General features: G+C 38.6%; 1 protein-coding gene across 4 annotated transcripts in view; it reads right to left on the reverse strand.

Moving 5' to 3' along the window:
- The window catches only part of UBE2E1 (ubiquitin conjugating enzyme E2 E1), a 61,212-nt gene that overhangs the window by 5,439 nt on the left and 43,575 nt on the right, over nt 1–12,198 (reverse strand). For all 4 annotated transcript variants that reach the window (XM_074945655.1, XM_074945656.1, XM_074945657.1 and 1 more), the window contains exon 4: nt 6,776–6,908. In XM_074945655.1, the coding sequence (XP_074801756.1) occupies nt 6,776–6,908 (133 nt within the window). The remainder of the gene's footprint in view (nt 1–6,775; nt 6,909–12,198) is intronic.

Here is a 12,198-nt window from a genome sequence, read left to right on the forward strand (position 1 = left end):
TCTACTGCGTTCCTGGATCCTTCTAGCATTCAGCAATGTGAAAAAACACTGTTCATGCCCCTCCCTCTCACTCAATCTCTGAGTGGGAGCACTGGTAGGGGTGTGGCATGCATAACTACGAAACGAATGCCTCTAGTTTCCTGGGCACTGCATCTTTAAGTTTCCAAGAACTCGTCTGCTATGCAGAGTGCTGCAGTCTTTGTGTTCTCAGAGGCACAGTAGCCTGTGACACAAGAGACACCCCCACACTATGCTCTCTCATGGAGACATTACACTTCATTCTTTATAATGAACTTTGATTTTCAATTGAACAAAAGCACATGCTTTTGCATATTATGTATGGAAGCAACAAAATAATCTCCAGGAGACATCACAGTATTTCTCTCTCTCCTCTGTAACAGGCAACAGCAATTGAGAACAAAACCAGTTGCTGATCTCTACACATCAAAAGCTTTAAAAGGTACAATATACAGAAACCAAAAAGGCATCTATTTCTTTGCTTCATATACTCCAATGAGTGCTTCCTAGTCTACGTCATGTACATCAGGCCAAGCAGGTGGGTGACCTCACTTGGTGATACAGGAATTGAAAAAACAGATCACTCCATTCAGGATAGGGGCGGGCAAGGAAGAATGGAAGTCCAGTGCATGTACAGTTCCCAGGTAAGACTTTGCTATTGACTCATAAGCAGCCTCCAATTCCATCCCACTGTTGGGTTAATACTTCACTATTTTGACCTTCAGTTCTGATTTTCCTAAATTACTATCTCCCCAGCTTTCAGATGGCAGTTTGTTAAAATGCACCATAAAACCTTTCAAAAAGGAAGCATGAGTATTTCCAGGTTGATGAACTAAAGACCAAATTCACAGAAAGTTCAAGCATTCCAATTTGCAAATGCACACTGGCTCTGAGCACGGGAAATGAAAATTGGGTAGCCTGAGAAAACAACTTTTTTCAGACCGATTTTCAGTCCAGAAGGTTAACTATCTGGTATTAAAGCATAAGCCATATTTGTTAATGTAAGAACAAGAAAAAAAAAATCATCATCAGTGGTATAGACTGGCCAAAATTTATGGATGTTTATCAAAGCATGGGGCAGGATGGGCAAGATCCCCTGGGAAAACAACATGACGGGGAAAGGAGTCCAGGAGAGCTGGCTGTATTTTAAAGAATCCTTATTGAGGTTGCAGGAACAAACCATCCCGATGTGTAGAAAGAATAGTAAATATGGCAGGTGACCAGCTTGGCTTAACAGTGAAATCCATGCTGATCTTAAACACAAAAAAGAAGTTTACAAAAAGTAGAAGATTGGACAAATGACCAGGAAGGAATATAAAAATATTGCTTGGGCATGCAGGAGTGAAATCAGGAAGGCCAAATCACACCTGGAGTTGCCACTAGCAAGAGATGTTAAGAGTAACAGGAAGGGTTTCTTTAGGTATGTTAGCAACAAGAAGAAAGTCAAGGAAAGTGTGGGCCCCTTACTGAATGAGGGAGCCAACCTAGTGACAGAGGATGTGGAAAAAGCTAATGTACTGAATGCTTTTTTTGCCTCTGTCTTCACGAATAAGGTCAGCTCCCAGACTGCTGCACTGGGCAGCACGGTATGGGGAGGAGGTCACCAGCCTTCTGTGGAGAAAGAAGTGGTTCAGGACTATTTAGAAAATCTGGATGAGCACAAGTCCATGGGACCGGATGCGCTGCATCCGAGAGTGCTAAAGGAGTTGGCGGATGTGATTGCAGAGCCATTGGCCATTATCTTTGAAAACTCATGGTAATCGGGGGAGGTCCCGGAAGACTGGAAAAAAGCTAACATAGTGCCCATCTTTAAAAAAAGGGAAGGAGGGGGATCTGGGGAACTACAGGCCAGTCAGCCTCACCTCAGTCCCCAGAAAAATCATGGAGCAGGTCCTCAAGGAATCAATTCTGAAGCACTTAGAGGAGAGGAAAGTGATCAGGAACAGTCAGCATGGATTCACCAAGGGCAAGTCATGCCTGACTAACCTAATTGCCTTTTATGACGAGATAACTGGCTCTGTGCATGGGTGGAAAAGCAGTGGATGTGTTATTCGTTGAATTTAGCAAAGCTTTTGATACGGTCTCCCACAGTATTCTTGCCAGCAAGTTAAAGAAGCATTGGCTAGATGAATGGACTGTAAGGTGGATAGAAAGTTGGCTAGATTGTTGGGCTCAATGGGTAGCGATCAATGGCTCCATGTCTAGTTGGCAGCTGGTATCAAGTGGAGTGCCCCAAGGGTCGGTCCTTGGGCCAGTTTTGTTCAATATCTTCATTAATGATCTGGAGGATGGCATGGACTGCGTTCTCAGCAAGTTTGCAGATGACACTAAACTGGGAGGAGTTACACTGGATGAGAAGCTGGATATGAGTCAACAGTTTGCCCTTGTTGCCAAGAAGGCTAACGGCATTTTGGGTTGTATAAGTAGGGGCACTGCCAGCAGATCGAGGGACGTGATAATTCCTTTCTATTCGACATCGGTGAGGCCTCATCTGGAGTACTATGTCCAGTTTTGGGCCCCACACTACCAGAAGGATGTGGAAAAATTGGAAAGAGTCGAGTGGAGGGCAACAAAAATTATAAGGGGGCTGGAGCATATGACTTATGAGGAGAGGCTGAGGGAACTGGGATTGTTTAGTCTGCAGAAGAGAAGAATGGGGGGGGGGATTTGATAGTTGCTTTCAACTACCTGAAGGGGGGTTCCAAAGAGGATGGATCTAGACTCTTCTCAGTGGTACCAGATGACAGAACAAGGAATAATGGTCTCAAGTTGCAGTGGGGGAGGTTTAGGTTGGATGTTAGGAAAAACTTTTTCCACTAGGAGGGTGGTGAAGCACTGGAATGGGTTACCTAGGGAGGTGGTGGAATCTCCTTCATTTGAGGTTTTCAAGGTCAGGCTTGACAAAGCCCTGGCTGTGATGATTTAAGTTGGGGATTGGTCCTGCTTTGAGCAGGGGGTTGGACTAGATGACCTCCTGAAGTCCCTTCAAACCCTGATATTCTATGAAAGTGACTGTTTTCTAGTTAGAGGAGCTCTGCCTGACTGAGGCAATGAGGAAAGGATTTAAGTGATTTGCACTTAAGTAGAAACTCAGACCTCTGATGTTTTTACTGCACATATAGACTAGCTGTTCACCATTTACAATTTTTGTTGATGATACAAAAGCCAGCGACATGGAGAACATAAAAATAAAATCTGAAAAAAAAAATGTACAAATATGTTTAAAGTAGTGCTTTTGATTAATCACAGTTAACTCATGCGATTAACTCAATTTTTACAGCTATTTAAAAAATTGTGATTAATCACACAGTTAAACAATAGAATATTTAATAAATTTCAATTGGTATTTTTGGATGTTTTTCTACATTTTCAAATATATTGATATTCTATTATATCACAGAATACAAAATGTACAGTGCTCACTATTATTTTTTATTACAAATATTTGCACTGTAAAAATGATAAACAAAAGAAATTGTATTTTTAATGCACTTCATACAAGTATTATAGTGCAATCTCTTTTTCGTGACATGTAACTTATAAAGGTAGATTTTTGTTGTTGTTACATAACTGCATTCAAAAATAAAACAATGTAAAACTTTAGAGCCGAGAAGTCCAATCAGTCTACTTCTTGTTCAGCCAGTCGCTATGACAAACAAGTTTGTTTACATTTACAGAAGACACTTCTGCCTGTTTCTTATTTACAATGTCACCTGAAAATGAGAGCGGGCGTTCTCATGGCACTTTTGTAGCCGGTGTTGCAAGGTATTTACCTGTCAGATATGCTAAACATTCATATGCCTCTTCATGCTTTGGCCACCATTCCAGAGGACATACTTCCATGCTGATAATGCTCATTAAATTTGTGACTGAACTCCATGGGGGAGAACGGTATGCGTCCTGCTCTGTTTTACTTGCATTCTGCCATATATTTCATGTTATAGCAGTCTGGGATGATGACCCAGCACATGTTCATTTTAAGAACACTTTCACAGCAGATTTGACAAAATGCAAAGAAGGTACCAATGTGAGATTTCTAAAGATAGCTACAGCATTCGACCCAAGGTTTAAGAATCCGAAGTGCCTTCCAAAATCTGAGAGAGATGAGGTGTGGAGCATGCTTTCAGAAGTCTTAAAAGAGCAACACTCCGATGCGGAAACTACACAACCCGAACCACCAAAAAAGAAAATCAATCTTCTGCTGGTGGCATCTGGCTCAGAAGATGAAAATGAACATACGCCAGACTGCTCTGCTTTGGATCGTTATCAAGCAGAACCCACCATCAGCATGGATGCATGTCCTCTGGAATGGTGGTTGAAGCACGAAGGGACATTGAATCTTTAGCTCATCTGGCTCATAAATACCTTACAATGCCGGCTACAACAGTGCCATGCGAACGCCTGTTCTCACTTTCAGGTGACATTGTAAAAAAAAGAAGCGGTCAGCATTACCTCCTGCAAATTGTAACCAAACTTGTTTGTCTTCGCGATTGGCCAAACAAGAAGCAGGACTGAGTGGACTTGTAGGCTCTAAAGTTTTACATTGTTTTATTTTTGAATGCAGGTTTGTTTTTTTTACATAATTCTACATTTGTAAGTTCAACGTTCATGATAAAGAGACTGCACTACAGTACTAGTATTAGGTGAACTGAAAAATACTATTTCTTTTGTTTTTTACAGTGCAAATATTTGTAATCAAAAATAAATATAAAGTGAGCACTGTACACTGTATTGTAATTGAAATCAATATATTTGAAAATGTAGATAACATTCAAAAATATTTAAATAAATGGTATTCTATTATTGTTTAATTGCGCAATTAATCACAATAAGTTTTTTTAATTGCCTGACAGCCCTAGTTTAAAGTAAAAGTTTGTGATCACTCCAGCATTTGTATCAATGGTGAAAAATCAACACAACAACAACAAAATCAAATCAGATCTGGAAAACACTGAGCTATTAAGACAATACAGAGAGATATCTGAAGCCAAGAGAACACTAAGCCATATGGAAGAAGAGCAGAAAATATAATGAAACTGAACACCCCTCCCCCCGGAAAGGTCCCACTTGAAAGAACTCAGTCTTGGTCACTGCACTGATGTGAAACCACTATTGCATTAGGAAAAAAGAGACAAAGAAGCTGATCCCATGACTCACAAAGATAAGTGGTAGGATAAGGTAATGTTTTTTATATATATATAGATATAGATTAGATATAGATATATACACATACACACACACCAGCAAAGATTAGGGGGAAAAAAGCGGTTAGAGGTTATTAATACAAAAAAGATCAAAGCACAGATTGGGTCAACCCAAGCTACTATTTTCACCTCAACACAAATCAAATGCAGCCTCACCGTAATGCTACTCTTGGGAACCGGAGAAATTACATGGTGTAATATTGCAGAAGAGTAGCAGCAGCCTTGAGAACAAAGTACAGTTTAAGAGCCAAAAGCTCTTCAATTCTAATCTGGACTCTGTCACTTTCTGGGTGGCCTTGGGCAATTAAGCATGTGCCTGTCTAACCAGAGCCTGAATCGCCCTCTCTGTATTTCACTCTCTTCCACTTGCAAAATGGTGATAATAGTTCTATCTTGCAGGAATAGTGTGAGGATTAATGTTAACATAGAACTCTAAATATGTAATGTGCTCCATAAATACAAATTATTTACATTATATATACTAAAACTAGACACTTTGGCCACTGTCATAGGCTTTTTTGTAAGTTTCTTGCACTGACTGGCTTACTTTAAGTCCGAACTTGAAACAACTTTCATTTTTAAAAACTTCTATGTCTGCAGCCTCAGACCCATTCATGGAGATTAATGGCACTTGCTCTTCTCGTTTTGGGATAGACAAGCTAAAGTGCCAATGAAATGGCAACCAAACCTTTAGCACCATAGGATATAGGATTCTCATGGCAGCATACTTCTGCCTAAGGTGAAGCAATTGGAAAGAAACATTGCTGAATATATCCATTTCAGCTGACATCTTCTTAGGATTTTCCTTATGACCATCACCGCCAACAAAAAAATACTAAAGCAATGAGACTCGGAACCACCCTTAGGCAACCTTATTAGGCAATTTCCTATCTTAAGAGACTGTCCTAAAGAATCCCCAAACATATTGGCCTAAACGTGTGAACCATAAAGCAACATCTACTTACATTAGTATTGGATTTGTGATAGAACCCAACAACACAGAATACGACAAGCTTTCAAAATATAACTTGCATCCAGAATCCAGAGAAGCACTACTAAGAAATTGATATTATGCACAAAAATCAACTATTAGCAAATCCCTAAAAGAACCAGGGCCTTAAAAACTATATTTCTGCTTGAACTCTTTTAACCTACTGTTGTTACAAAACACACCTTAAAGTTTACTGTAACTGAAAGAGATGAGAGAAAGAAATATTTGCCTCTGTTTTTCCAGTTTGTTTTCTTTCTTTCACAGCACTTTTCGTATATTTGGTTTCATAGTTTCCCCTGTGTAGTAAGTCAGCTTCCCATGTTTGTGCAACAGGGAAAGGGAAAAATACTTTAAAAAAAAAAAAACAAACAGAAAAGAGATGATCGAAAAATAAACCCCACCAAAACTGGGGAGGGGATTCCACGTGTGGTTCTTGAAACCAGGTTTAACTCATTTTCTTATATCAACTGGATTTCAAATTGACTGTGTTCCATGAACGTTGAGTATGCTGCAAACATCCTGCAGATCACTGGGTAGTAAAGTGTTAGGCTGTCTCTCTTACCTTTGGAGGCTTGAAGGGATATTCTGGTGTAAATGTGATATCAAGGAAGAAAACTCCACCCTCATATACTGAGCCTGGAGGTCCTAAAATAGTTGATCTCCATTCATAGATGTTATCGCCTTTGGGGCCAGCGCTGTGCAATAAAAAGGATACATACATTTAGGAGGTAAAGCTACAAAAACAATTTGAATAAATATGATCCCATAGATTTAAAGATAGTTGAATCTCAACAATGTGATATTTAATACACAATGTAGAGGTTAGGACTGTAATAAAAAGTAGATTGCTTGTTTCCAAGCTTCATTACAATCTTATACCTGCACATCTGAACCATTGTTAAGACTAAGTGGCGCACACTGTATTGCAAGGGTCTGGAGAAGGAGGTAAAATGATTTTCTGTGTCTTTAAATCCCGTTCTGTGGATCTGGATGTTGGGAAGAAGTACCAACTTCCCCATTTGTCCTTACAAACAAAAACGAAAATGCACATCCCTTCAGGTAGCACCAGTTCAATGCAACAAGAAACATCAGTAGTTAAGTACTACACAACTTCAAAAGAAAATTCTATATTTAGAAAGGGCTGCTTCATGTTAGCCCTAGTACAGCTTTATTACAGGGTTCCCATGAGCTAAACCTCACAGACCACATTAAAATTGGAAACTTGCTTACTGGTACTTACTTAAACAAATTCGAGTGAAAAAAAATTATCCTCATTGTGTACTGATTTTTTTTTTAGTTTGATGTAATCAACAGGAGATATTATTTACATTTCCTACATTATTACTGAACGGCAGTAGTTCATTTGCTTTAATTGAGTGGATCAAAACTATATTATGATGCTTTACAATGTCAAACTTCTCCCTGCTTGGCCACAGTATATTTTGTGCAAAATGGTTTCTAAAATGAAGCAACGATATGGGTTTTTCCTAATGTTGCGGCTCATTTTACAGAGCTGTTTTTTGCAAATTTCCATAAAATCAGGGTTAAATCTTGGATTTAACATTCCAGACACACTGCAAAGACCACCTTTTTCTCCTAGCACTGATGTGGGTGGAGGGATAAATTAAAGGTCTTTTATTCATTATAATAATTATGGGGCATTAGTATTAGAGGTGGAAGGCATCTAATGCATTCAATATGAACGTGATAATGTGACGGGATCCAACTGATGGGTGCTTATTAGTTATGTTATGAATAGAAATAAATACAAATAATTTTAGATCACATTGTAAAGGTCCCAACACCCAAGGATGATGGCTTTCTGTTCTTTGTTCTGCTAGTGAACATGTTCCTCTATGTATGGGTAAGCAAAGGGAGAAGGAATTTTGTATCAAATACTTCTATTATCTCATCTTTAGGTTCCAAGTCCAATAAATGCCCATGGTACTTTGATGATTAATTTTAATAGCAAGACCCGTACTAGAAGATTTCTTTGCATGTCTCCCCACATCCTCCCCAATGTGTAAAGTTCTGAAAACTAACACAAAAATTACACACTGTACATTGGAAAATCTCTCTCACATCCAAACCCAAAGCTTCACACAGCTTGTGAAATGAGGCTTCGAACAAAAACACTAATGTAAGGTAAAATCCATTGTACCCTAAAGACTCATGATATCCCTCTCCTCCCTAATTATTTCTCTTTGCCCCATACAGGTCTGTATATCTGGATGCTTAGCTCTACAGCTACTAGACATGTAATGGGCTGTGATACTACTGTATTTCTACAAGAAGCCCTGCCTAGGGACAGGCACCAGCTTAACTGTGCAAAGTTATTGAAAAGGACACTCTTGGGTGCCCTTAGCCACTACTCCAAGAAATTACCTCTTGGAGTGGTGTTGAAACACTATCATTACTCCAAGTTGCACAAGCCAACCCCCTTAAGATGGAACTACTGCATGGAACAGGTCCTTGCAATTTGTTAATACCAATGTACTGCTGGAATTTACAAAGTAAGAACTGTCAACTGGGAGTACTTCAGCGTGGGGTGGGGGCGGGAAAGGGGGAAGCAACATGATCAGCATACTAAATAAGGCCCTCAGAGCCTATGAGAAATATTTCAGTATTTTATTTTGCATTTCATTTCTAGTTTAAACCCAAATGACTATCAATACAAAAAAAACCCCAATGACTTAAAATTATTATTCAATAAAAACCAAAATGACTTCAAAAATATTATTCATAATAGTCTTAGAAATGTCTTATACCCTATTAGGCTTCCAATTAGTTATTAATGCATGCAAGGTGCTTTCATTTCCACAGATGTAGTAGTATATTAATAGAGTTTTGGATTAAATATATCTATCACATCTTTGTAAAACATTAGTAGACATTTCCCCAATATTTTATTAAAAAGTGATGCATGTAGCTTACCTTTCAAGCCTTTCATTTCAATTAACAGTGTGAAATAGCTGGAGGATTTCAATTTTTAAATAGCATAATTGATTTCTTATAAAAAACGACTGAAAGGGGAAGATGCAAGTCAGTTACAGAATGCAACATTACTTGGGTTTAAGTTAGGATTAGGTACTATCAAGTGGCTCAATACCCAAGTGCTTATTAGAAAAGTGATGGTACTTGAATGTAGTTTAAGTGCAGTGGCATTAACTTCAGTGAAGATACAAAAAAAAGTCAAAGATGAGGGATTACATTTTTTTTGCTTAAAATCCTTTGCAATTATGGGACTAAAAAGAACACATTAATATGTAGATATATGGTGCATAGATACAACTGATACCTCCAATAATCTGCATCACCGCTATACTCAAATGACTATAACAGACTGATGCAACATTTAGCAGCTGTCATACACTTGACCATTCTGAAGACAACTTAAAATAATATAAACTGATTCCACTACAAATAGCTACAACACACTGTATTAAATCCAAGAGCCAATAACCCTCTACCTCCAGAACTTTTGGGGGGAGAGTTTTGTGGATGTTGGGGGTGTGTTAAAAGACTGAAGCCAGATCAATAAAAGGATTTAGGTGCCTATCTGCTACCTACATCCAATATTCAGGCATCACTGAGATCCTCAAAACCCCTGCTTGGCTGCCGCCTAACCCTGGAGGCATCTAAAATCCTGTGGCTACATTTTCACTGTTAAAATCCTCCATGTGCCTACATTTCTGGCACTGTGCTTATTCTAAGGGTTAATCAATTTATGGATATCACTTAAAATGCCACCGACCACCTCAGGTCAACTTGACAGGATGGTGTGAGAAAAGAATTTCATTAGCCACAATTAATTTCAGTAGCCCATGGAAAACTAACAAATATTTCAATTAGGACCATGAGGAAAACCACCATTAACTCTCACTCAAATCCAGAGCCCTATTTTTGAATTGAATCTAAAGCAAATTGGCCAAGCAGTTTTGGAGTTACATGTCTCTGGAAAACAAAAGATGAGAACAAAAATCTTTAGCGAGACTACCCATTCCAGAGATCCAGATCAAACCTACATGCAAGCAAACACCACATTGGAAGAATTTGGGTATTCCCAGGCAAAACCACCTCAGTCATTTCTACTCTAATGCTGCTAAATTACGAACTGTGATGGCAACAGTCTTAATTGAACACCAAACAAGTTGAAAACAGGAGCAATAATTTTGAAGTGAAGATATTTTTTAACTTATTACATAAAATAAAATGCACTGGACTTTAAAAGGGCATGATTTCTATGGCAGAATTCTGTGTTTTAGTTTAATAAAACACAAAATGCATCATGGTTTGACCATTTGGTTTTATGCAACTTACAGAATTGCCTCTAATACAGTGATACAAATTTTCTGTTTCATATAATACTCAAACCATACAGACTAAAATAATGTTTCTCTTCTCTACCTTAATATTTATCTTTTTGTTTTACACTTTAAAACAAACAACTTGTTTGGGCATCACTATATTATGAAGCTACCTATTGTAAACAATTGAATAAAAAATGGAGTCCTGATGGTGGTCATTAGTAACAGGTGCCAGTGTTCTTAATCTACTGTGTTAAAAATATAAACAACTGTTTTCTCTTAAAAAAAGATCCAAGAGCAAAATGCTTTGTAAACAGAGACTTAAGTTTGAGCATTTAATATGAAATTGTAATGAAACATTTGTTTCCAGCACTGACCCAAACTCTCCCCCCTCATCCATTGTAATATATCGTCCATTATATAATGTTATAACTCTGCCCCACTCTGGTAGCCCATATCATAGTGGATGGGATACATGGTGGGGGTTTCTAACCTATATCATGAGAAGGAACTTAGGGGCGGTTAGTGAAGGACACAAGAAGTCCCTGACCAGCGGAGGATGAGGGGTTTGGGTTGCTCTACAATGACAGATGTAGGTATTGGAGGAAAGATGGGGTGCAGACTTAACATTGCTTTTGGAACTTTCACAGAAAATGTAAACATGCAAAGTCAGGAAATTCTGTATTAAATAAGTTTTCTGCTCTCAGGATTTTTTTTTTTTATTAAGGGATGTTGCATTTCAAAAGTATTCCAAATACAGAAACATCGAAGTATAGCAAAAAACTCCAAAGCTTCCTTTAGCCATGATCTCTTGTTTTTAAAAATGTATACAAGTGCACAACCATAATTTTAGAGATAATTATTCCCTCCCACACACCCTGTGCCTGCTAGAAATGTATTACACACCCCCACTGTACAAAGTGGTTATTCTGAGTTACCAACAGAGCTGCTCTTCAGGGCAGGTCTATTTTTGCATACTATGCAGCATAAACAAGTAATAAATACTATTACTAATTGTGTAAATTGAAGAGTAAGGGCTGCAGACAGTCTCATCCCTGCTACTCTGCCTCCTATCTTAAATCATTCAGGACAGACAGGAAAAGATCCCTCTAACATATCTTGTACGTGCCTAGCTTTCTACAAGAGTCTGAGTAGGCATGTTTTGCATCTCTTAAGATTCCACAAGATAGTTTCCTTTGACAATAGTCTCAATAAGCACTGAAACGTCACAAGGTACTGAGAAATGAATCTGAACAGCCAAGACAGAAGACACTAAGACGATGCCCCGAGTCATGCACGTTTAATTGCTATTTTCAGTAGTTTAAACATCAGATAAAATTTTAACTTTGTCTCATTTTTAGATCAAGGAAAGAAACTGGACCAAAAGAAACCTAAAAACAAAACAAACCAGAACAACAACAACAACAACAACAACAAAAACCCACCACCACCATCAATATCCCTTCTGGGCAGCTCTGACAGCCTAATGGTAGCGTACTGGACTATCATGTGACCAAATAAATCGCAGCAATATTTTTGCCCACTTTAATTAGGGACACCTCCCAGCTGCTCCCCAGTGTCAAGATTAACTAAAATGATGGATTGACTGGGGTAAAATGCCTTGGAGCTGCATGAGAGGTGGGGAATAGACAACAGGGAGAAGGCGGAGGCCTAGCTG

This window comes from Natator depressus, chromosome 2, assembly GCF_965152275.1.
Source record: "Natator depressus isolate rNatDep1 chromosome 2, rNatDep2.hap1, whole genome shotgun sequence".
NCBI lineage: Eukaryota > Metazoa > Chordata > Testudines > Cheloniidae > Natator > Natator depressus.